General features: G+C 41.9%; 1 protein-coding gene across 9 annotated transcripts in view; it reads left to right on the plus strand.

Moving 5' to 3' along the window:
* RAP1GDS1 (Rap1 GTPase-GDP dissociation stimulator 1) overlaps positions 1–26,497 on the plus strand; it is a 157,272-nt gene that overhangs the window by 98,544 nt on the left and 32,231 nt on the right. For 7 of the 9 annotated variants that reach the window (XM_075929642.1, XM_075929637.1, XM_075929638.1 and 4 more), the window contains one exon: positions 20,790–20,936. The exons of the other annotated variants lie outside the window; for them this stretch is intronic. In XM_075929642.1, the coding sequence (XP_075785757.1) occupies positions 20,790–20,936 (147 nt within the window). The remainder of the gene's footprint in view (positions 1–20,789; positions 20,937–26,497) is intronic. 9 annotated transcript variants of the gene reach the window in all.

Below are 26,497 nucleotides of genomic sequence, written 5' to 3' on the forward strand. Positions count from 1 at the left end.
ATTCGATCCTTGCTCAAAGCTCGCACTCTCTTTTTAATCTCATAGCCTAAGAAGGTGACCTTTGGCTGGGGCTTTTTCTTGTGAGACTTTATATCTCCTTTTTTTCCTAGGGCATCCAACAGGGACTCCATTGCACTTTTCTAGTTTTCTAAGTCTTTCTGCAGTGCGATCTCAAAGACATGGGGGAGCTGATACAAAACCCTGGGGCAACACAGTCCACAACAACTGAGTTTTGTCATGGGTATGTGGGTCCTCCCACTCAAAGGCAAATAGTTTCTAACTGTCTTTATGCAAAAGGATAGAGAAGAAAGCATCTTTTAAATCTAACACTGAGAACACCTTTGCATCTGCCAGAACTTGTGTTAAAATGGTGTGTGGATTTGGGACCATAGGGTGATCCACAAGAACCTTCTTATTTACAGCCTTCAGGTCCCGCACTAATCTATACGAGGTGCCATCTGCTTTGCGTACTCCTAAAACCGGGGTGTTAAAGGGGGAAGAGCCCTGTTTCACCGGCAGCTGCACTACAATCCGATCACCACGGAAGAAAATTTCAGCCTGCAGCTTAGTTAGCATATCTCGCCCTAGTTAGGCAACTGGGCATGCAGATGAAACAACAAAGGCATGTTCCAGCATATTATCTCTAATCTTCGTGAGGAGGGGTTTACATACAGGTAGCTTGCTTCGCCTTCTTCCTTCCCCTCCTCATGTTGCTCCACCATGGGAGTTTTTCTACGCCTGCCTTGAGTCAGATCAACTTCACTACTAGAATCATTTAAAACCTTGGGGCACGCTCTCTTGCCTCCCGTGGCCTTAGTTTTTGCTATCATAACTCCACAAGCTCCTATACTACACTTCAGCAGCCACGCAGGTCGCCTCTGCATGTGATTCAACCAACAATTAATATATGGGAACTAATCTCAGTGCCTACCTCGAGTAACAATACTATGCACAGAGGCAACTAGATTTACATTAAAAGACTCTGTATCTAGCCATCCTATCCCAAAGATTGGCCACTCTAGCTGACAGAACTTGATTAAATAATCCTTTGTCATTTTAATCCCAAAATCACCCTTAAATTTACTGAAATTGTGCAACATGCATCCCAATGGGGTTACGGAGTTTTCTACCCGGGAGCGACCTGGACTCATGTCTATATATTTATTACACACACACACACACACACACACACACACACACACACACACACACACACAGTCAACACGCTTTTACCACGGCTCCGTATGTCGATAGAATGACACCACACCAGCTTTTAGCGTCCGAACTCAGAGAGGGTCCAGCGCTTGGCTGCCTCACTAGAGACACCGGTGTGCCCTTGTGGAACCGTGACACTTAAGATAGGTCTATTAGACAGCAACAAATATAGACAAACAGGGGGCTTGGAGACTCGCTGGGTCACGAGGTTCGGCTGACCCCCCTTGCAATCAAGAAATCCTGGTCCTCGGGTTTCCCCTTGCAGGATTCTTGGGGCGGCTGGAGTCAGCTTAAGTCTCAGACCTGGTCAGCGACAGTCATTCTTACACACAAACTTTTAGTTTCACAATTTAGGTTTCTAACAAATCATTAATATCAAGAACAGAAGTACTCCTACTAAAAACAAAAGCAATCCCCTGGGGTTTTTCTAACTCCTCATAATTTCCCCACGCAACCCACTGGTTCGTGGTGTTCCTTCTGGGGCTTACAGAGGTTTTTACCATTTGGGTGCGACCCAATTCCACAATATTGTGTTCTTTCCAATGTTCAGACCTATGTGCTGAACGCAACGCCCCCGGGGGCAAACAAATACTCAGACCTCTGTGCTGAGTGCAAACTTACAGATCAATATCTACAAGAACACAGGAATAGGTATACTCACTCCGTCTATACCCAGGCGCCTTCCTCTTTTCTTCGGACCTGACAGCCTCGTGTGACTCATTCAATAGAGACTCCATTAACTTTCCGGATGTCCCGACTCACGCTTTCGGTGCCGTGACGGACTCAAACAGTCCGGTGCGCACTTCACGGTCACCTACGGCGAATCTTGTCGTCCGACTCCGGAGTAGTCCAAGGGGTGTCCCATCTGGGTCGCCAATTTGTTGCATAAATTGCTGGTTTCGTCCCCTTGGAGGCTATTCTGATTTACCCCAAGAAGAGAGTCACACTTTCAGGCTGGGTCCAACTCAAGTTTATTGGTTGCAACCAAGGTACGGCTAAGGAACTCAATGTTCAAAGCAGAGCCGACCCTGAGCGTTGGCTAAGCATCCTTTTTATACTTTCTTTAACTTTCTTATCTAACTTGGCACGTCTTGATTTGTTACCTTAGCTTCGTGTTGCCGCGTTATTGGTTAGCATATTTCAACTCTATTCCATTCAGTAACAACCACCAGTATAGCTTACTTAAGCAATAGCAATTAGCAAATTTCCCTAACTCAAGTAATACGTGTAATCCAGTCCTTGAGAAATGGGTCTAAACAGCTAGTTCCCCTTTTTCCTACAGCTTCTAAAACATGCGCAATTAGCTAAATGATATGTGCTGTTTCAAGCTTAAGTAATGGAAGGGGGAAGAAGCACACATAGTCTTTACTATATTTTACTACATATGGGAGAAGTCCAAAGAAAGGGCCCCTGAGGAGAAGAGTTCTCCGTGTCTTTCCTTCAGCATACAAAGGGTCCAATTTCCTCCCGATCCCTCCAGAGGAAAAGAAAGGGAAGTAGACCCCAGAACCAATGATACATTCACTTTTCAACAGCACTCTCCATGGATTGCTGGATTTAGTGCCCCTCCAAACGCAAAGAGTGAGAACTGGGTCTAGTAGGGTGGGGGAGCAACTTCTGTAGATAGATCTTGGGGAGCACTCTGGCCTCTTTACTGAAAGTCTGAAATTGAATCTTGTTTCTTTTCTAATATTCCTTCCTCTCTCGAAGTGCTGAGTGTTAATGCTGACCTCTTTTGAAAACAGAAACATTTCTTGAGAACAAACAAAAAACAACAGAGAATTAAATGCATTTTACAAATACAGAAATGGGGAGGAAATAGGTCAAATTTTGGAACTAGCAGCCTTGATAAGGTCCCTTTTAAGTACTTGTTATTGGCTCTGAGGAGATCTTCTCTATATAATTATCCTAACATCGGGGCAGTGAGCAGGGATAACTACAAAATGAAGTGGAAGAAAGCTTTGTTAGTTCTGCTGAGATTTTTTTTTTATAGTTCCAGTCTCTCCCACTCACATGAAGAGATGAAAGAAACTGAGACTGCCAAAAGTTTGGATCAGAGAAAGGGTTATTTGTTTTCAGAGAGCTTTTAAGGAATTAACGTTGATTGTGCAGTGTGTGCAAACCATTCAGTGCTGTCCTGCAGTTTAAAAAAAAACAATTGCACTATTGCTTATTCCTATAATGCCTATAAATTTGCTAGATGCTTTAGAGATATAGACAGTTATGAGGGAGGTCCCTGCCTCAAAGAACTAACAGATACAATTAATCTGTTAAGGAGTGATGTGTGTGTCTCTCTCAAACTTGCACTTCTCCAATTTGCCCAAAAGCTATTCTCACTCAGACATAGCATCTTGTTTGATCTATAATTACTAACACTACATACCAACACCCACTTCCAGTTATTCAATGCTTCTAACCTGCAGCTATTTTCAAATTATTTTTACTTATAATTAATCTCATTAATTTGTACACCTACTCAATCCAGACCATCAAATTTATCCTCCTGACAAAAAATCCTCACGATGCTTTTCTTAGTAGAGCAAGTCCTAGACCAGAGCAGGCAATAATTTTTGACGAGGGTGGGGGAAGAGGCCACTCCTAAGGTTTTGGTAGGCAGTAAAGAGCTGTAGTTTTCTATGGCGGGGCTGCGAGGCCTGGGATAGAGATTAAGTGCAGAAGGGAGGTCAGAATAGGGAATTGGGGTGCAGGAGATGGTGTGGAGTCTGAGAGGGAGTTTGGGTGAATACAGGGGGTGTGACAAAATCCCCTGAGACAGGGGATTGGAGTGCAGGTTCTGGGAGGGGGTATGGGTGCAGGAGAGGATTCTGGCCAGGGGGTGGGAATGTAGGAGCAGGAGTAGGGTCTGGGAGGAAGTTGTGGCCTGAGGCAGTGAGAAGAAGGTGCCGAGGTTTTGGGTGATAATCTGGGGGCAGGGGATTGGAGTGCAGGGTCCAAGAGGAGGTGTGAAAACAGGAGAGGATTCTGACCTGGGTAGAGGCATAGGAGGGGGTGCATGGTCTGGTAGGGAGTTGGATGCAGGAGAGGGTGGGGTGCCAGAGGCAAGCACTACTCGGAATTGCTTACCTAAGCAGTTTCAGACCAGCAGCACTTTGAAGCAGGGATCCCTGCCTGCAGCAGCTCCCAGCTGGCTGTTCCATGTGGCCCTCTGTGCTGTGGAAGGGAGGAGGGGGGGAAGCTTCGTTTGCTGCCCCCTGCCCACAGCAAAATCTCTCAACTCCCATTGGTTGGTTTCTGGGCGATAGGAGCTGAGAGATTTTCTGGGGGTGCAGGTAGCACACCCTCCCCCTCCCCATGCAGCCCTCCTCCTTCCCATGCAGCACAGACAGCACAGAGAGCCAACAGGGAGTAACTAGCTGCTGTGAGTGGTGCTGCGCAATACTGCAGGGGCAGATGGGCCACATTAAAAGGCTTGATGGGCCGGATGCAGCCCAAGTGCCAGATTATCCCTGCCTCTGGCCTAGACTCTCTTCCACTGCCCTCCCCTTCCTACTTCACAAATCATCCATTCAAGTGTAAATGAACACTTCCTTTGGTAAGTCTGTTATTACAGTCAAACGTGTGTGGTACATATCTCCAAAACTTTTCTAACTTCCTATTTACAACCTGTATCTTGAATTTGAAGGCAGCATTTAAACTCTGTGTGCATGGGCCAGGAAAGCCACGTTATCCAGCAAACTATGCTTAAACATAGCTTATGCTAGAAAAGAGCAAAGATGATTTCCCTGGCAAGTGCAGAGAGGTACCTAAGAATAAACAAGACCTAAAAGTGATCTTCCTCTATTAACTCTAGCAATCAGTGGTATTAAATTATAGATTGTGCTACTACGCATTTTCTTCAGTTTCTTCCAGCAGCTTTAGTAGTCAAAAAGAGACGAATTATGATTTATATGAAACTAGATTTACCCAGTGTTGCTCGGGTCCTTAACTCAAATAAGTTTTGTTTTTCTTCATTTAAATCATTGTTCTGGGGTGGGGCTGGGATGAGGGGTTCAGTATGCAGGCTACCCCGGGGAGAGAGGACAACCCCAGACCTCTCTCACCACAGCAGCTTGAAGCCAAGTGAGCAGCACCTGTCCATAGCCTCTGCAGATGCAGTAGGCACAGCCAGAGAAGGGGTTCATGTCCCCCAGTCGGGGGACAGATAGACACACACATAAACAGACACACAAACAGACAAACTATCTGAAATATATAGTAGATTGCTGTACCTTTTTCCATCCCTGCCCCCTTCTGGACTAATGGGGTTATAGCTATCCCAGTCCCAATTTCTGGCCCCTTGCTGTCTCTTGTGGTCATTCTGCAATATAACTATCTCTCCTGCCAGATTTCTACCCCCTTTCCCCTATTCCATTTTATGAGAAACAATCAAATTCCACACACATTCTATCATCCTTCCACAACCAAAACATGACCTTGTTTTAAATTACAAGAAGAGGAAGCTGCACACCAAATTTGGTGATCATAGCGCTTACCGTTACGAGGAATTCTTGAACAAGCAGACTCACGGACAGTCACACATTTCTAAAATATATAGAAAGAAAATTTCAGGCAGTATAAGATGCCTAACAAAAGGCAGACATGTAGCAAGCAAGAAATGTGAAGTCACTGAGCAGTTGCTGTTAGATCATTTCACTGTTGGTTTTGCTGTGCTAGATGAAGGTTTGCAGAAACACAAGAATTACTCCTACATGCCCCGGTAACATTGATACAGGTTGAATCTTTCTAGTTCAGAAACGTCTTTCATCGGGAATGATTTTAGTTAGCTGGATGTCCATTGTTCATGGGTGTGGCCAAGTGTCTTGTGTCCCATACTTTGTTTACAGATACCAGTCCCGGCTCTCAGAGTTTTGTGGTATTTTTTAGCTCTAATTTACCCCTACATGTCTCTAACAGCCCAGTAAGCAGCAGAAGTGTTGGTAATGCTGCTTGGTAATATTGACCTCCTATGTTCCGGAAAATTCTCTGGTTCGGAACTGGTCAGACTAGAGAGGTTCAACCTCTACTTTAAGAAAGATACATACCACTGAACAAGAATGATCTAGTGATTGCACAAGGGAACTTGAAGCTAGAAAATTTGGGGTCTGCACTTTGCTTTGCCACAGACTTCTTGTATGGACCTATGCAAGTGGGAATTCATGGGGAGATACCACAGTAATATCTAGCACCATGAAGTGTCACCTACCATAGAAATACCTGGCAGCAATTGGGGTCTCTGGGAAATGAAGGAAAACTAAGACTTCTTCTTACCTTTTTTCTCCAAACAAGAATACATGAATGTGCTGGAGTGTAGGGGGGATAGTTGACATTCACTGTGGCATGGGCTATGATTCTGGTCTAGAAGCCATTAGCTACTGAAGCATATGGATACCCATAGGGATCCTTGTGTCTGTTTATCAGCTATGGGCCATCTTTATACCCATCCTCAATGATCATACAACCAAAACCTCCTTTTGCCACAGCTGTCTCCAGACTAGTGTTTTTAATCTCACAATTACTTGCAATTACAGTGAAAATCCTTTTATCCAGCGTGCTGGGTAATGGAAGGTGCTGATAAATTGAAAATGCCAGTTAATTAAGAGGGAGGGGGTTTGGAGCACAGCGGGGAGTGTGCAGGGTACGGGCATGGGAGGGATGGAGGGGCATAGGCACAAGGAGCAGGCTTGGGTCCAGAAGGGGGCTAGGGCTTACCTCTGGCAGCTCCCCATAAGCAGCACCCCATCCCTGCTGCTCTCGGCAGAGGTGTGTGGCCAGGCAGCCCTGCTGCAAGCAGGCATGCATCTGTCAGTAGGTACTGACCATCACCGCTCCCATGGTTCATGGTCAATGGGCTGGGAGCCATGAGTTAACACTTCGGGAGGGCCAAGGCATCATGCTTGCAGGGCTACCTGCCCATACCTCCCCCAGCATCAGGAGGGACAGTGTTTCCTACCATCCAGCACCCTGAGCCCCCTCCTACATCTCATCCCATGTCCCAAGCTCCTTTCTGGACTCAAAGTCCTTCCCAGAGCACACCCCACAGACCCTCTCCAGCCCCCTGCCAGCCCCACACCAACCGCACTATAAACTGGATTTTCTGTGCAGATCAGAAATGCTGGTTTATTGAGCTTCATTGTTGTTTAGTGAAGTGCCAGATAAAAGGGCTTTTGCTGTATTTTTTTAATCATTTGATAGCCTTATTTGAAATATAACGTTCAGAGCACTGGCTTATGAGAGAGAGAGTGAGCTGCAAAAGTCATGCCAGGAGCCTTTCTTTAGCATGACTCACACCAGAAGTCTTGATCTGGAGTCTTCCCTGCTTAGGTCCTTTAGCTTTATTTTAAAATGGCTCTGATAGATCCAGCTATATTGATAGGTGATATAAAGTCAGAAGTACTTGCTCAGTTCTCTAGCATTTAAAACTTACATTAAATTTAATCCTTGTAGCAGGTGTCAAAGTGAAAGCTACAGAGCTCGAAACACTCTCTCCAGCAGGCAGATACAGAAAATGAAAGATTTCTCATGCTGCCACACCATAATAAGTGTCAATAGTGCTCTTCAGGGGCCGTCTATGAGGGTTAGAGAGTAACTCGCTCTCCATTCCATCCAATCCTTGACTTCTTTATGAAGATTGCTACTCATCAACTGTAAGCGGTGGTTTTGTGACATGGACCCCTGCCTAATTAACCACCAGAAACCACCAATTTATTTCACATAGGCGGTCGTCTTACAGCTGTTTAGTAGCTCATCTGCTGACCTGGGTGGGAAATTAACTGCTTCTCATTAATCATTTCCCAAATCATCCAGTCTTTTGCTCTTGGTCGCCCTGAATACTCTACAGAATTCAAAATGCCTTGCTGAATTTCAGATATGTGTTCCAGCACACAGTTCCCCCTCCTTTTGCGTCCCGTGTGAATACCAAACCAGCAGCAATACCACGCCACTTGTTAAGCTACTTCTATTTCTACTACAAATTCTGTATGTTCATCTGCCTCTCTTTTGGATTATATCACAGCTCCATTGCCAGAAAGAGCCAATGTACACATACATAATTATAGACATGGAAAAATATGCTAAAGATCAGGAGATAAAATTAATTTCTGGTATCTGAAACAGAGAGGGACCATCTTAAAAAGAATAACATATTGACGACAGTGTACAAATTAAATTTACCGTGAAAAATGACGTAACCTGTGAATACCATATGGAAAACCAGCAGAATCCTAGACTATGACCTCCATTGACAATCTTAGACTACTTGACAGATCAGGTCACCCAATTACATACCAGCAGGGTGCATCTTGTGTCAGTATTTGCTTTCCATTTTTGCACTGAATCTTATAAAGTACACACATCCCCCATTAATCTGTTTCTCAAGCAAATTATGAAATGGAGACCCATCAATGAACTTTTAGCTCTTTGCTGTGAACAGCTGATAGTTTGGGAGTTGCACACAGAGATTGCCTTGCAGCTTTACTTTGTGCCCTATCAGGCCGTATTACTGTTAGCTCTAACTTTTCTGAAGTGTACCAAAAAAAGAAGATTGTAGGTTTGTTGAGATTATAAAGCAAATGACTGTATGGTGTTTTTCTATACATCTGCAACAGAAGTGTGGCATCAGCAAGAGACTGAGCATGCCTTGGTCATGCCAAACTGCATATATGTAGTCGTGCTTAGCAATTGTTAACTCATTAACCCTGAACACTAATATGGGGCAGGTAAGAATTATTCTCATTTTACAATTGAAAAAAATAAGGCAGTGTGATGAAGTGACTCTCCAAAGCTACAGAAGGAGCCAGTGCCAGAGCTAATGGTAGAACTCACGAGTTCCTAGTTTACAGTTCTGTGTACACGCTACTAGTCTCTCTATTATTTGCAGAATATGAGAGAGTGGTAATATATACTGCCTCTCCAAGCCAATCAAGCAGCTCATCAACCTGTGGCATGGGTATGCATCAAATTTGGACACAGCATTCACTTTCCGGAAGTCTGTGCAAAAACAGGTGCTCCCATCAGAGTTTGGGGGCTAGGACTGTCGGGTTCTTCCAGTCACTGAAGGACTCTTTGATTACCCCCAATGCTAGCATCGACTGGAGTTCTTGCTTTACGACTTCTCTCAGTTTCTGGGGAAGGGGCTGGGAGTTCTCCCAGAACGTAATTCCTGGTTCCATCTGAACATGATGGATGGCCAAGTGAGTTCAGCCTGGTTTAGCCAAGATGACGGACGAGAAGGTAGCGACCAGTTGCTGTGCCTGGTGCTTTTGTTTGGGGGTAAGGTTGGATCTAGTTTGGACCTCTCCAGGTTTGGATGCATCTGTTACCTGTGGGCACGGTTCCAGGGCCTGCGGGTAGGGGGTTATTAGTAAACCTTCCTGGATACTCCATTATTTTAAGAGGTTTACATGATACATTTGCCAGACTTTATGTTTGTCTGGCTGAGTAACCCCCCTCCCCTCCCCGGATTTAAATTGTGAGTGCTTAAGGTTCACTTCAGATAATCAGACTTCTTGTTTAAGAGCAGAATGCACTTGCTAGAAATCGACGACCCATTCCATAAGAAAACATGGGAGATGAAGAATATATCTGCAACATTTAGAGCAGTTAGTGGAATCTGAAAAAGTTTTTACTACTTGGAAGTGTGGTATTGTTAAAAGTCTAAGACAGTAAACTTTCTCGCTGACAGAAATGGAACATGGTTTGAAACCAGCAAGTTTTAAAATATGGTTTGCACTTGACACTGCCCTTGCCTGTTGTTGAGGGCCTAAGGCATTAGAGTTTCTCTCTGTCCATTCTAATAAAAATCAAAGGCCTGACTATTAATTGACACAGGAAATCCTGATATGCTGGGCTCAGTCCAACTGCGGGAAATACATTCTATCTACCAAAATTACACCTTGTGTTCCAACAGAATGTAGAATTCTTTTAATTCTATCTTATTTCATTGTGTGAAGAATTTTTTTTAAAGATCTGTCCTGTCTCTTTTCAGAGATAGTTGCTTTTCAGTGGTGGGAAAAATATCCCTGGTATTATGCAAGCACTGGTCATAGTTATGTTTTGTAATTAAAACCGGCAATTGATCTGAAGAATACAGTGTAACAGCTCCAAAATTACAACCCTTACTTTGAGTACAGGATTAACTGAGTACAGAATCTATTTGCTGAGAATTTAAAGTTTACTTTGCATTAAAAAAGAATGTTATCATTATCCCAAAAACAAGCATTAAAAATCAAGATTAACCTTAGCTTTTTCCTTAAAACCAAAATGCCAAAGATTGGATTGATTGATTTACTCAATGAACAAATCTAACAAAATATTTCACCAAAATCAGATCCTCACAGTTCCTAAAGTAATCTAACGAAGAGAAAAAGAATTCAATACACACAGACAAAAACCATACCAAAAATCATTTCTCAAGTCGTTTGAAAAATACTAGCTTAAACATTACGATACTTCTCATCTCCAACAAAGTAATAGACAAAGGCGATGAAAAAACTGCAGCATGTATTGTAAAACATTGTAAGACTGTTAGAACTAGGTATTGTTATATTTAAAAAAACAGCTAGTTTCTGAAGCTTCAACTTCTTTATAAAAAAGTATAGCTTATATCTATACTGCATAGTTCTGTTGCAGGTATAAATTCTGTAGCACTGAAATCACAGAATACTTGAGGCCCAGAATACAAAGATTTATAATTACATATGCTAACGGTTTTAATCTGAAATGGAATGCTGCAGTACAGGACTAAGACGTTAAACAAAACAGCAAACTCCAGTCAACTGAAAAAGTAGACTGTTCCCACGAAAGCTCCTGATACCATCTATATGTTTTGTTAGTCTATAAAGTGCTACCAGACCATTTGTTGGTTTTTAAGTTTATCCTGTACAGACTAACTCTGCTATCCCCTGAAGCTTCCAAAACGGCAATAGTTCATCTTCTTTTCTCTCATGGGAGTCTAAAATAATTCCATTAAAATCAGTGAAGCTCTGACAATTTACATCAGCTGGGGATCTGTCCCATTAAATTTAACAGCGCATTTTCTGAACTTTTTCTTCCTTTTTAATAATGAGATATTTGCATGAAAGCAGAATTTTTTCCTTTCCAGTTTTTCTGTTCCTGATATTTGTTTCTCATATATAGTCATAATCTTCTGTATGGCACATCATAATTATCTCTACAGAGCTAGTTTTTATGTCTCAGAAGGTGAGGAATAAGCAGCAAGAGTAGATGAATGCCTCCGGAGAAAGATCATCCAAATATGTCCCCTTTAATAAAATACAGGAAAGAGACAATAAAGAATAAAACATTGTCTATGTAAGAAGAATTCTGTTTTATCTAAGTCTGTCTCTTTTTCTTGCTCTGTAAAATCTATTGAAATTTCTAATGTGGTCATCACTGTAGTATCTCAACTTCATTTTATGTAGAACATATTAAAAAGTTTTCATAATGTAATGGAAAGTATCCAAAGATAGATAGGTTCCAATTTTGTGTTCCTTCAGTGGGAGGTGAAATCATACAGATAGAAGGATGGGTCATAGGAAGGAAATACTGAAGACTTAAAGGAAAACAACAGTATGTAATTTAAATATACACCACTCATTAACATCTGATGACAGTAAATTAATTTAAAAGTGTAATAAATATCAAAATCATAATTTGCATTTCTACAGGAAGCTCCCTTCTTGGCAACTGGACAAAGCATTTGTTTTAAGCATGTGAACAGTCCCATTTAAATCAGTGCAATTACTCATATGTATAAAATTTGGTAGGCTATGAATCAAGGACAGAAGAGATAAGATGTTCCATTAGATTCAAGGTGTGGAAATCGGAAATTGCATAACTGTAAGTTAGTCTGAATTCATGTATCAAGTTGTCTTACCTGTGCCAAGAACATTTTGGAATTTTTAAACCAAAAGAATATTTAAAATGTAAAATACTTTCTGTGGTCATAGTGCTTAGTTTTGCATATGGCAGAAATTCAGAAAAGCTCTTAAGTACATGCTTAATAACAGTACTTACATGCTTAAAGTTAAGCAAATGCCTGGCTGGATTGATGCCTTGGAAGATGAAGTGAAACTAAACAGTTTAATTTTTTAATCTAATTATATACTACAATATTGCTGCCCAATTTGGATTGCAATTTCTGCAGTGGAATGTTTGATTCCAAACAGAATGCCATTTTCAATGCTTTACTGTTTAATATTGAAAATACTTCTACAGGTTGAACCTCTGTAAACCAGTACTCTTTTGTCTGGCAACATCTGGATGTGGCAGGATCAGAGAGTACCTGTAGAGTGCTGGTGCCTACAAGCCCTGCAAGCTGGCAGGGCTCCAGGCTGCTAGCAGCGAGTTGCCAGCGGGGCCAGTAGCCACCGCAGGGCTGCTCACTGGGGCCTAGTGCCCGGTGTGCCCTATCAGGGCTGCCTAGAACACTACAGCAGGGTATCATGGCAAGCCCATCTACGCTGCCTGAGGAGCTGGGAGTCCAGCGCACAGCAGGGGGCTGTTCAGCAGTGAGGCTGCCCAGAGGGCAGGCAAGAGCATATGGGGGCCGGCAGGACAGTGGGGCCTGCTGCGGGTTCAGGGCTGAGGGCCGATAGCATATGACCTCCACTGGTCTGGCAGAATCCTCATCTGGGACCTGTCAGGTCTCAAGGGTGCCAGATCAGGGAAGTCCAACCTGTACTAATACTTACTTTGTCTAGTGTGGTTGTATTGTTGATTTTTTACAAACAAATACAGAATGTTGGGTCTCAATTATCCATATCCCTTTAAACAGATTTTAAATGTGACACAAAAATGTATTTTTAAAAAATTATAGAATTTATACTGACAACTTTATAAGTTTGTTTTGCTTTACAGTACTTTTACAAAGACAGATCTGTTCCATGAATTAGTCTGCATCGTCAAACTAAGTCTGTGTGGAGAAGCATCATTAAAATGTCAGCCCCCTCAGGGAGGGTATGTCTACACTACAGTGCTAATTCGAACTAAGCTACTTCGAACTAATGGATCCAGACTAAAAAACTAGTTCGAATTAGCGTTTTGCTAATTCAAACTAGCATGTCCACATTAAGTGGACCCTGAACCGGGGTTAAGGATGGCCGGAAGCAGTGCCGGCAGGGCATCAGAGGAGGACTTAGAGCATGGAGATGCTGTCTCAGGCTAGCCAAGGGCTGTGCTTAAAGGGTCCCGACCCCCACCCCGGACAGACAGTTCTCAGGGGTGCCCCGCTTGCAAAGCAGCCTTGGCTTGGATTGCCCGGACTACCCACACTGGGCACATCACACCACTCGGCCGTCAGCTCGGCTGCACTTGCCGCAGGCTGCCATCTGGGGAAAGGGAGCAATTGGGGGGATGCAGGAGAGCTTCCACCCCCAGAAGCCCGCAGAGCCAGCCCAGTCCTCCCTCACCTCCTTCCACTTACCCTTCCCTAGCCCCTCTTCTTGATGTACAAAATAAAGATAACGTGTCTTCCAAAATGGAATCTGTCTTTATTGAACAAAATTGGGGGAGACTGGGAAAAGGAGGTGGGAGAGGGGAAAAGAGAGGCTAGGAGAGGGGAGGGCAACTAAAATGATCAGGGGTTGGGAACAGGTCCCGTATGAAGAGAGGCTAAAGAGACTGGGACTTTTCAGCTTAGAAAAGAGGAGACGGAGGGGGGACAGGATAGAGGTCTCTAAAAGCAGGAGTTGGGTGGAGAAGGTGCATACAGAAAAGTTCTTCATTAGTTCCCATAAAGAAGGACTAGAGGACACCAAAGGAAAGGTAGCAGGCTTCAAACTAGTAACAGAAAGTTGTTCTTCACAAAGCAAAGCATCAACCTGTGGAACTCTTTGCTGCAGGAGGCTGTGAAGGCTAGAACTAGAACAGAGTTTAAAGGGAAGTGAGATCAAGTCATGGAGGTTGGGTCCATGGAGTGGTATTAGCCAGGGGGTAGGAGTGGTGTCCCTGCCCAAGGTTTGTGGAAGGCTGGAGAGGGATGGCACGAGACAAATGGCTTGGTCACTGTCTTCGGTCCATCCCCTCCAGGGTCCCTAGGGTTGGCCGCTGTCGGCAGACATGCTACTGGGCTAGATGGACCTTTGGTCTGACCCAGTACGGCCAGTCTAAGCTCAGGGCTCAGGGTTGGGGGTCTCAGTGGACCCCCTTGATTCTCTTGCACACCTGCTCCTGGGTGGCCAGGCTGGCAGCTCTCCTGCCCTAGCCGGCCACTTTCCTGTGCCTAGTGCGGAGGTCGTGGACGAGGTCCACGATGTCCGCACTAGCCCAGGAGGGTGCCCGCCTCTTGCGGTCCCGGGCAAGCTCCCGGGAGCCGCCAGCCTGGTCCCGGGAAGAGGAGGAGGGCTGGGGGGCATCGGGTGGGTGGCTCGATCCGTGCCAGGTGCAGGGTCTGCTGGCTGGGTGCTGGCAGGCTTGCACCTGGCACGGGCACCGTAGCCAGCCTGTGCCCCTTTAAGGGGTCTGGGTCCGGGAGGGAGGCAGACGAGTTTCCCTGGTGCTGGCCAGGGTGGCCACCAGGGAAACCTGGGGAGGGCTAGCCTCCCACTAGTTCGAATTAAGGGTCTACACAGCCCTTAATTCGAACTAGTAAGTTCGAACTAGGCTTAATCCTCATGGAATGAGGATTACCTAGTTGGAACTAAGCGCTCCGTTAGTTCGAATTAAATTCGAACTAACGGAGCGCTAGTGTAGCACCTATGAAAGTTAGTTCAAACTAACGTTCGTTAGTTCGAACTAACTTTGTAGTGTAGACATACCCGGAGAAAATAGTCTAGTTCACTGAAGAGATTGAAACAATTATGGGTTTTTAAAAATATGCTTTGAAAACATCTTTCTGTGTTTTTTATTTGGCAAACATTTAGTTTATCAGCTAAGTTCCTCATAGTGCAGAAATGTACACAGGTATTGAGCCTTATACACAACAGGATGGACTGCGCCCAAACTTAACCATGCATATGTGTTTGCAGGATCAGGATCTAAGATATCATAACTATTGACTGGAGGGTTTTTTTTTCCAACATGAAAGTCTATGAAGGTAAAACCTTGGAGCAATGAAAGAACTGCAACAATGCACTCAAATGTCTCAATAAAGTCACAAATAAAGGATCTCTCAGAGCTGACTTGAACAGAGCTATCCTTCAGCCTCTGGTGGCCTGGACTGAAAATCCTGATAGAGACACTAATAAGAAATGCTTTTGTTCCATTCTATGACAGATGTGTATAATGACATCTTCAAACATGATTCATATTGTATAGCTCAGACTCTGTGTTAAAGAAAGTTCCAAGACTGGTGCTAGCAAAACTAACTGAAGATAGGATTAAGCAGTGTTTGATGCTTTAGGCTCTCTTTCCCAACACACACCTGTGTTGGCTGAATCTCTGCTCTGTAGTGACCTTATTTTCACAGGCAATACACTCACCCTGTTGTCATTAGGCAAAATATTAGCACAGATATGGTGCCTTCATAGTGTGAACCAGGGTTTTAACTTCATCTTGTTCTGTTGTTTCTTACAGTCTTAGGCATGGCTGGTGGGACTACAAGATTTAGCAAGTGGGGCTGGGAAGCTCAGAGGAAAAAGATGTAGTCCTACTGGGAAAAGCAAAGGGGAGCAGTTTAACTCCAAATCTTCATGTCACTGACTTTCTGGGATTATGAGTTTAGCGATTCATTTTGGAAAGGTGAATTGTACCTGGATTTTCATTCCAGCAATGTATCAAACATCCAAAAATATATTAAACCTGCTGGAAAATGAGTGACAGACTTTCTAATCTTGATACATGACGTGAGGTTAGTTATGCATATGTAAGATCGGTGACAGTGTATGTCACTCCATAGGTATCCCTTGTTTCTCTCTCTTGGTTAAGCTTTCTTTGATCCAAGCACTTCCTTTCTACCTCCATGAATGAAGAGGAGCAGAAAGCAGTTGATCCTTCTCCTCCATGAATGCTGATATGCACACAGAGAGAAGGTGGTAAATGCAAGCTCTGTACCATTCTTTCCCCTTCCTCTTGAAGTCCTTCTGTAAGAACTGGGGTTTGAAAGCTGAGACAGGCTCAGCAGGAAGGCGAGCTGCATCAGTGTCCTCTGCCAAGCAGGGATTTTTGCCATCAGATAATACCACAAAGTTTAATTTATGCCAGTCCCCCATCTCTAAATACAATCCCCATCCAAAGGAGTGTGGGGGATTCAGAGTATTGTCCTTTAATGGTTAAGGTACCCCAAAAGCTATTCAGAGGCATAGAACAGCTGTGCAGCATATGCCCTCTGACAGCATCACAGAAACTGCCATGCCCTCACCTTCCCCATCTCAGTGGAACAATTTGGAAACAGTTGCCAAGTTTCATGTTTCTTACACATGGATTGTTTGGCCCTTTCTTCACATAAAGGTTGAAAGTTGGGCTAATCCTATGATCTATGACAATTTTGCTTTGTATGTGGGACACCCAGATTGGAAATCATTAATATGAACTGCCATGAGCTCAGCCAATGAGTAAACTACAAGGGGGATTTTGAGAGGCTCTCTTTTTGTGGGAAATGCATAGTATTTCTGAGCTCCACATGATAACCTAATCCCCACTTAAACCCTGTGAGCAACTCAGCAGTGAGGCCAGGCATTTAACAGGAAGGCTGAGGGTTAGGATTGAAGCACATTGATGAAGCAATTACTTGTACGGCAGTAGGTCTGTACTAGTCACATTTTCAGGAGAAATAATACTCCAGTCTCCCAAGCTGTCAGTCTGGCATCATTAAACAGCACTAAACTTACTTTAAAAAAAGTAAAACCCTCTGTGAGCTGTGAGTGATGCATATTCAGCAGAGATGTGAATTCACTCATTATGCTGCTCGCTCATTAAGCTCACAGGAATAGCAAATGTTTATTTTTAAAAGCCACCTAGGGAAAAAAAAAATCCGCACCAAGCAGCCTGGGAGCTCCTCAAGAGTGGGAGAAGTGCTAAACTATGGAGCAGCAGTCAGGCTGAGAACAAGACATTGCCTCACACTATGATCTTGTGGGGATGGTAAATGACTTGGGATTAGTGAGCATGCGTATGTGTAAAGTCTGTAGTTTAGAGACTGAGCAAGGAAGAGTGGAAGGGAATTTGTAATGAGCACTAAAATAGCATGTGGAAACCCACTTTTTCTTTGTTTTGAGGTGTAATGTGTGGTAATGGGCTGGCAGTGAAGAACTTCTGTACTCACTCCCTGTTTTGATACAGGCTTCTTTTGTGGCCTTGGGCAAATTATGTGGGCCAGAAGGCCCTAATTACAGTTCCACTCTACTGCTCAGTGCTGGGGTTGAGAAGCAGCAGCACCTGGTTACTTCTGAAGACTCAATGAAGCAGATCACTGGTGTGGAGGAGGGATATACCCAGTGACTCTGTGACTACACCCGTTTACCAACCAAAACCTGCGCGTAGTAGACAATGGCGACTTAATATAATGGCCTTCTGTTGATATGCGTTTTAGTAGTTAAATTCCTAGATTGTCATTGCTCATTAAAAGTGCTGTCAATCGGGTAAATATTGCATTTTATTAATATCAGAACAGACTTAAATGGGGCCTGCATGTTGTGTAGTTTTGCCTTAATCTTTGTTTTCATGCCTATCAGTGTAAAAGAAGCTATTTGCATATATTTGCATATATATTTGCATTTAAGTTGCAGCCTTTTGCATGTGCTGTGAGTATCATTGTGGCCCCCGGGGCTTCCAAAGTTGAGTAATCCTGTCTGGCCTAAGGAATGGGTATATAAAGAACATGTTATTCTTTATAGCCAAGTGTTTTCCCTGCTGGTTCAGTAAACATGGCCACCAATCTTGCACCTAATAGCCTGTATTATCTCACAACATTAGACAGGGATTTTATTATAGTTTCATACCTCCATTTATCACTACAACAGGGCTTTAGGGTTGTTTTTTTACATATCATTTTTTCTGGTTCTTGCTTGTCATAGGATTTGAGCCTGCAAACAAACCTAGATTGACTCCCAAACATATTACATTTCTCAGTTTTCCAAGAGAATTTTTATGGCTGGTATGCATGGACAAGCCCCCAGCCCCACCTCCAGTCCCACCCCTTCTGCTGAGGCCCCACCCCTTTTCTGCTCCCCACAGGGAGGCAGGGCAGATGGGCACACAATTACCCCAGTCTCCCCAGCCTCAGAGGAGGGTGTGCTACACACCGGGGTCTGGCCTCTCCAACCCTGGAACATGGTGCACCACATGGGTGCAGCTCCACCTAACCTCTTCAGCCCCAGAGGACGGCATGCTGCCCAGTCCAGCCTCTCCTGCCCCAAAGCACTGGGGGATGGAGGAGGGTGTGTTGCCCGGCCTGGCCTCTCCAGCCCCAGAGCATAACAGGAGAGGGAGGAGGACGTGCCACTTGTCACAGCCTAGACTCTCCAGTCCCAGAGGACTGCACACCACGCAGCCAAGCCTAGCCGAGCCCCTCCAACACCAGAGCACCGGGGAAGAGAGGAGGGTGTGCCGTGCAGCCCAGCCTCTCCAGCACCAGGAAGGCGGGCACTGGGGGCAGGAACACTTCACCCCCAGAATGCCTACAGCAGGCATTCTGGGGGCGGTGCCAGGTTGACGGTTTGGGAAGGCAGAGCCTTCCTCTGCCTTACACACCAGACACCCATGTTGGTATGAGTCATTCTTCCAAAAGCATTAATCAGCACATTAATCTCTTTTGCGTCTTTTGTTACTCTGCCTGTATCCAGTGTGGCTCATTCACCAAAACACCATCTGTATGGTGCTAAAATGAAAACCTGAGAAGACCAGCTGTTCAGTTGCCCACCAACAAGAGTTCATTTTCTTTTCTTCAGCCTCCTCCTCTTTGCTTCACTGTTGAAAGACCAAAGACAGATTTTATAGAATTAGTGTTAACAAGAACTGAAAGGTTTTAAACCTCTGTTACATAAGATTGGAGCATTTGCAGCAATGGAATTTCATTCTCAGAAGCTGAGCGATCTGATTTCATATTGAGTGTACAGAAGATAAGATACTGGATGTTATGGGATGTGGTCAGAGAAGACCTTTTGGGATTGTTCCCTGGTGTACTGATCATCCCACTGACGCCCGCTTTCTTGCTTTCTGGGGTTCCTCACCACCATGTCCCAGTGGTCTCCCCCACACCAGGTGGAGAGCTGGAGTTACTACCCCCCTGAAGAGCAATGCAGATACTGAAGCACTTCAGGTCTGGCAAGATGCAATTCTAGGGCACAGCACCCAGGAAACCAACTCCCAAAAGAGATCAAAACCCCAAATAAATCTGTCTTTTTCTTAGTAAAAGTTTTATACATGGAAAGCTCATGAGGATATTTGCCCTTTTTATCAATTAAAGAGAGAGACGCACATTGGTTGTTCCCATAGGTAACAGTTATTTACACTGGGCCTGACTGTAAACAAAAGTGTTTCTGTTAAGTACAAACAGTAGGATTTAAGTGGCTGCAAGTGAATATAGGCCAATATAAGTTACTGAATTAAAATTAAAAGAAAATGCATAACTAGTTCTAATTCACTCAAAAATGTATTGCAAGCAGATTTTTACCCTAAAGAGCTGTTCTTATTTTAGGCATAGTCTTCAAGTCAAAGCTGATCTTTTACTTGGTCTTGGCTCACCAGCCTTCTTTGGAGTGTGTCAGACCAGCCGAAGACAAAGGACTGATAGCTTCCCATTGATTAAATACTCTTTCTCCCCTTCCATAGAAAACTACGAGGGTCAAAATGGAATCTCATTACCACATAGTATGATCACATGTCTCACTACTCCAATCACCATTGGACTTACAGGACAAATAAGGTTGTGATCAATTTAACAATTTGTAAACCAGTCATAAAGGCTTGTAGGGGGATGAATACTAGTAATGGCTCTCATTAGAACATTTAAAACTATAAATAGTCTCACATCATATTTATTAGATACATGAACAGTCTGATTAGTTGGAGAGAGTTTGGTATGAAGTATTTGATGTGTTACTTACGAAGGCTCAGAGCACTTTGGCCTATTACAAATCCAGAGAAAATCTTCATAGTAATTTTGAACTTAAAGTAGAAAAGCAAAAAGGGAGGCAGTGTGATCTAGGGAACAGAGCGACTGGGAAACAAGGTCCTCTTTATTTTCCCACTTCTGTGTCTTGATTTGCTGTGTTAAACTTAGAAAATTATTTTATTCTCCATGTCTTAATTTATCAAATAATGGCTAGAACAACTTTCCTTACGATGGTGTATAGATAAGTCTTTGTAGAGTGCTTTGAGATCCTTCAACAGAAAAATGCTATCTATGTTCAAAGTATTATTAATCAGCCTCTCTCATCACTCTGACTCAAACATTGAACTTATTATCTGTATTAGTACCAATTGATTAATCCTTTTGTTGTAGAATGGTTTCTCTTTTGTAGCACTGGTTCTCTAAAATCTGGCCCACGAGTGCCCTTGTAAATGAATTACATATCACTGAAGAGATTACACTTAACTCTGTTAAAGAATGTCTCCTTTTGTATGATTATGGTTATGCTTGGAACTCTACGGTGGTTTTTTTTATTTTATTATTTTAAATTTAACTCTTTGTTTTACAGATGAGGGCAGGAGTGCAGTTGACCATGCAGGTGGTGCACAGATTGTAGTAGACCATTTAAGGTCACTGTGCAGTAAAACAGATCCAGCCAATGAGAAGCTCTTGACTGTCTTTTGTGGCATGCTGATGAACTATAGCAATGAGAATGGTAAACAACACTGAAAATTTGCTTTATGTCTGCCAAAAGAACCCAAAGTCTAAAAATCAATCATATAGCTCGATTCAACATGTAAACTTATTATTTATTAAAAGTAAATGCTACCAAATTATTCATTTTTCCTGATGAACCGCTTCAGAATAAAAATAGCAACATACTGTATAAAGTTTTTATAAGTATCTTGAATTATGTATTTATATGTTTGAAAGGGGTACATGTGATATATGATACTGTATTGGAAAAATACCTTTCCGGAGACAAATCAGGTTGTATTAATTTAAAAAAGGGTCCTTACAGTTTTAAATGTAAGATTATCCCTGACATCAAACTTTGTCTTTTTTAAAAACATGATTACTTAAATATAAGCATATAGTTTTCTCTTACATTACTTTTCTAGTGAAAGTATATATAAAAGCACTTATGTTATTCTATTTCATATAATTGAGGGATAATTTATACACATATAATACTGGTAATATATTCAAATAGTAAATATCTATTTTTAATCAATAATAATGATGAACTGATGGGTTTGGGATGGGATTGGAAGGCGAGGTTAGGAAAAAATGGTACATAACTGGACTTTTTTTTTACATGAAAAAACATTGAACCAAATATAGTCTTCTAAGAAGAGGAGTTGTACACGCAAATGGGTATTTGGGTGGTGGACATTTTGTTTGTATAGGCAAGTAAGGCAAGTTATTGATGCGTATTTTCACATGTTCTGTCAGCTTATGAAAGTTGTACCCATTAAGAAAAAAGGCAAAAATGAGTAGTGCTAACTAGTTCCAGGATGTGGGCGTGTCCCCATAATACCCATGAATTGGAAACTTAGCCAGTCAGTCATGCACATTTCTTACATTGAAATTTTCCAACATGGGAATAACTATCTTCCATACCAGCCACTCACCATAAGGTTTTGAGAGCACCAGGGAAGAAGCTCTTTTATGTCGTTAGATAACTCTGACACTTTCCAAATTCACCCCAAAATTATCCTATTTTTTGGGATGTCCCCCATGTTAAATTTCTTTTGAGCTTTAATTCACCTATTCCTCTGACTCCTCTTCTCTCATCTTAACCTCTTCTCTGTAATTTCTTTCTGGTTGGGGATAATTTGCTTGTTTGTCTGTTCTCTCCTATGGTCCCTTCTACCTTGAGAAACTATCCATGTTTCTTGTCCTCCCCATTCTCCCCTTTGCCTGTTTCTCTACTCTTAGCCTAATATTATGCAAGAATATCTATTTACAATACTTCCTTGCTGGTTTTAAATTACAGCATTTGCTTTTTCTGCTCCATACAATTTCCCTGCAGTGTTTTGCTCAGCTGTTTGTATGAGAGTCATACTGTATCTAATTCTGTGAAGTGTTATCTCATTATTTTCTCTTTTGCATTGAAGCGTCTTGAGTAGATTTTCCTACCTATCAACTGAATTTCTGGATTCCCCTGCATTAACTGGGTCTAATGAGGCATCCAGTATTTCTAATAACTAGAAAGATAGACCCATCCAAAAGCAGACTTTTTTGCTGTCTAGAGGTATTGGTTTTGCTTCAGTGATCAGGCTTCACCAAGTCCTCTGGGTAAACTAATTACTGTGTAAACGCCAAGATAAACAGCTGTTGAAAAGTTAAATAATTATAAATATTGAATGAATGACTTTTAACCAGAAAGAAAATCAGTTTTGTAACTGCATGCTGTCGATATACTTCAGATGCACCCCTGTGAAAATGTGGAGTGTGTGTTTCCCACACTATTCTTGACTTCAGCCAGTACTACTAGGTCTTTAATCTTGACATGAGTCTAATGGCCTGATCCAACATCAGTTGAATCCAGTTGGAGTCTGTCCATTGATGTCAGTGGGCAATGGATTGGGCCCTAAATAATTTGCTAAATTAACAGGCAAAATTACTTACTGACTTCATTTTCTAAGGAGTAGTCAATGATTGTGCCTGTATGAGCTCTTATAGATGTTCACACAGATAATTTCCTATATAAGTGGATAGGTGGCCTGTTTTGCTCAAAATTTCTGTTTGCTTGGGGCCATATTTTGTCTCGAGAGGCACAATGGGTGCATGTGCATTTTTTCAAGATGCCCCATGTAAATTTGACCTATAGACTATAAAATTTTCAGAAGGAGGCGGGGGGAGACTTCCTTTTGTGGGAGCACAATTTCAGCCCAGAAAACTTACAGCTGTATTTTTGCACCCATCATAAGTTGAACTGTGGGCACAGATCTGAGTACTTGCAGCACTTAGCTACTCGATTGCAAGTAAAAATGAGGAAATCAGAAGGGCATGTTTTCAGATTGCATCCACAGTTTCATTCTGTGTATGTACAAATTATGCCCATAAAAGGAGGGATACCTTTTTAACATTTACTCATAAATATCTGATCCTACATTGCTTGCATTTAACTAAAAAAAATCTAGACAAATCTAAAAGAAAAGAATATGAGAAAATGTAATTAGAAACACATTCCTGCTTTGAAGACTTCTACCTAATGTTGTATTCTTTCCTTTATCCTCTCCTGCTTAGCTTACAGTGCTGCAAAATTACAGGTTGGAACTGTGAAGTTCCCCTCACTTTTTTAATCTCTCATATTCTACTATCTGTCCAACTAAGAACAATTACAAAACATTTTATTCTGAGTTACATTTGATTACCTATGAATATCTTCAACTAGATTTTTTAATGATTTGCATTTTATGGTAAAAACCACAGGTATTATTTTTTATTATTTTGTTTTAAACCCTTTGTTAAAATATGCAACATTCTCAGTTTGGTAATATTTTTAGTTTCAGATAGATTTTAACACAAAATTATGTTCTTTCGGCATACAAGAGACTCATTGCTGAAGTAATCTAAAGCAGAGTTTCTCTCAAGTTGTTGAAGAAGGGTATTTACCACAAACAAGATTTTTCAAAGCAGGTAACTGGAGGCCAGCTACGTACAGCTAATTGCTCTACTTTAGAAAAAGCAGAATGATCCACAATTTTTGTGCATCGTGCTTATTTAGAACCGTCCAATTTGACTAGATGGACTGGTTTAGCTTGCATCTGTAATTCCATTCATAACATTGTTCTGGAAGTTCACAAGTTAAGAATCTTGTATATAATCCTTGTTTGTTATAAAAGGAATGTGGTCTGCTTGTGCTTCGGCATGCTGTTTCTCAAATATTTCTTTGTATCCCTCTCAGCATCTTATTCTTTCATTTGTCACAGGGGCATGCCAGAGTGCTTGTATTTGCCATCTTTCATAGCTCTTTCAAATGTATCAGAGATACTAAGACTATTTTGCCATTAACCCTTGGGTGCTAGATGTCAGTTTACTGTTGTTGGCAGACTTCGCTTTCTACCAGCACTTGAAAATCTTGACACTTGGTCTTATTCTGAACTGGATCTGATGTAAGCTGCTCCCCTCTTCACTTTGCATCCTAAGACTAATAGTGCAAAATATGTTCTATGTACAAGTAGAAATAAAATTAACATGCCATATGTGTTTGTAGATCTTTTCCTTCGTGAGATGGTTTTGAAGGAAATGTAACAAAAAAATTCTGGCTTTGACAAACCATAGAAACTCCAGAAGGGATGCAGCAACAGCTGTTCTGGCACCTTTCAGTGGGTGCCACATGCTCACCCTACCCACCCTACAAGCTCTGCTGTCACTCTACATCTTTCTGTGTGTGCAGAGGGTGAGGAGGGAGAGGAATGGCAGAACATGATCTAGAGCCTGCAAACTCTTACTCACATGAATAGCTCTTCCTAATGCAAGCAGTCCTGTTGGTCTCAATACTCTTCCTGTGAGCTGAGATTACTCATGTAGTAAGGGTTTACAGGATCTAACTGAAAACTGGGTAATTAATTTTAATTATGGTTCTAAAATTTATAAAGCACTCTCAAGAAGCTTTTAGTAAAATTTGCATGAAAGAACCACCCCAGCAGTACTTTGTTTCCTAGGCAATGAAGTTGTAGGTAAGAAATGAAGTGGATACAGCGTGTGTGTGTGTGTGTGTGTGTGTGTGTGTGTGTGTCTGTCTCTGCATAAATCTATATATAAAAAACAATCTTTTGTTTAGAGATTAATTACTCATTTCGTTTCACTTTAAACTTTAATCTGTCAAATTTGTCTTTTATTCAGTGCCTTTGTAAAATATCTAGATGCTGTATTATACAATCACTAAGCCTCTCTCAATCTTGCAAACTCTCCATCAGTATGTGATAGGAATTAATTCTTTGGGTTGATTTATGTTCTGCTTCTTAAAAAATGTTTTGTCCTTCTCTAGAAACTGTAACTGTACAAGGAGTGAACAGGAGACCGATGATGTCATCATTATGGCCTAATAGTAATCAATATTCTAGTAATGCTTCTCTCTGAGACTTACTTTTGCTAATTCTCATGTCTGCTGTGGTTTGTGTTTCATTTGCATCACAGCTAAAAATGTTAATTGTGCTTGCAGCCATAAAGATACTTCAATATCTATGATGTTGTAGTGGTTTTTTAAACAATGAAAGCTCAGTGCATTTGAAAGTAGGTAAAGCATCTTTTAATAATCATGGGACAATTAATAATCATCACTTAAATATTATTATATCAATTTAAATATACTATCTAAAAATTAATATTGAATGTTGTGTTGAATACCAGCAGCTGTTTGTTGGGTATTAAATTAATTTATGTCACAATTTTGTGTGCTATAGATTTTCCTTTTAGTGTTCCATCAGTAACATTGATCATAGCTTTAACATTGTTGGAAATCCTATCCAGAATTCTGGCCTAACCTAAATTAATATTTTAATCTCAAATTCAAAAAATAAAGTTCTTCAATTTGGGATATTCTCCCCAGATCCCTTTCTTTGGAGTTACCATGTGTGTCATGTGAAGGACATGGAGCCATTGAAATTCAAGTTTTAGGTAGGTAATAATTTACACTGGCGCATGTATTGATTGACATATATCTCCTTGCATATGCATCTGTATTGCACACCTCTTAGTGCTTGTCTTCCTTATAGAACATGTAGGATCTGCTGTCAATGTGACTTGATGTAACACTGTCATATTTTAGTGGGTATTTGCTGTGGCTAAATGTTAAGAGTAAGAAAAAGCCTTCAGGTTCTAAAAATTCTACTTCCTATTAAGACAGATGGTTCTGATTCAGCTCTAATGTAAGCCAACAGAACTTCAGCAAAAGTCAGGCTGAATTAAGCTCTGTGTCTGTCATACTCTGACAGACTATCCTGAATAATCCAGTCTGTGTGGATCAGCAGAAGAGCCTCAGTCTTGCTCTTATTTGCTTTGCATTATTACTCTTACTTACTGGCTTGAAGACAGAACCACTTCTAGGTTTCAAAAGCCCCTAGAACTAAGAAGCCATGCAGGGCTTTTGTCAAAGGAGAAGCTGAGCATTCTCTGCTTCAGCTGTTACGTCTTTCCCTCATCATCCCAGAGCATCGCTTAGAAGTACAGACCAAATTCAGTTAAGAGACTCTTCTTCTCAACGAATATCCCTTAGAACGAGCATTAACAAATCACCTTCAATTTCATTTTGTTTAGGGATCC

The sequence above is a fragment of the Pelodiscus sinensis genome, chromosome 5 (genome assembly GCF_049634645.1).
Source record: "Pelodiscus sinensis isolate JC-2024 chromosome 5, ASM4963464v1, whole genome shotgun sequence".
Taxonomy (NCBI): Eukaryota; Metazoa; Chordata; order Testudines; family Trionychidae; genus Pelodiscus; species Pelodiscus sinensis.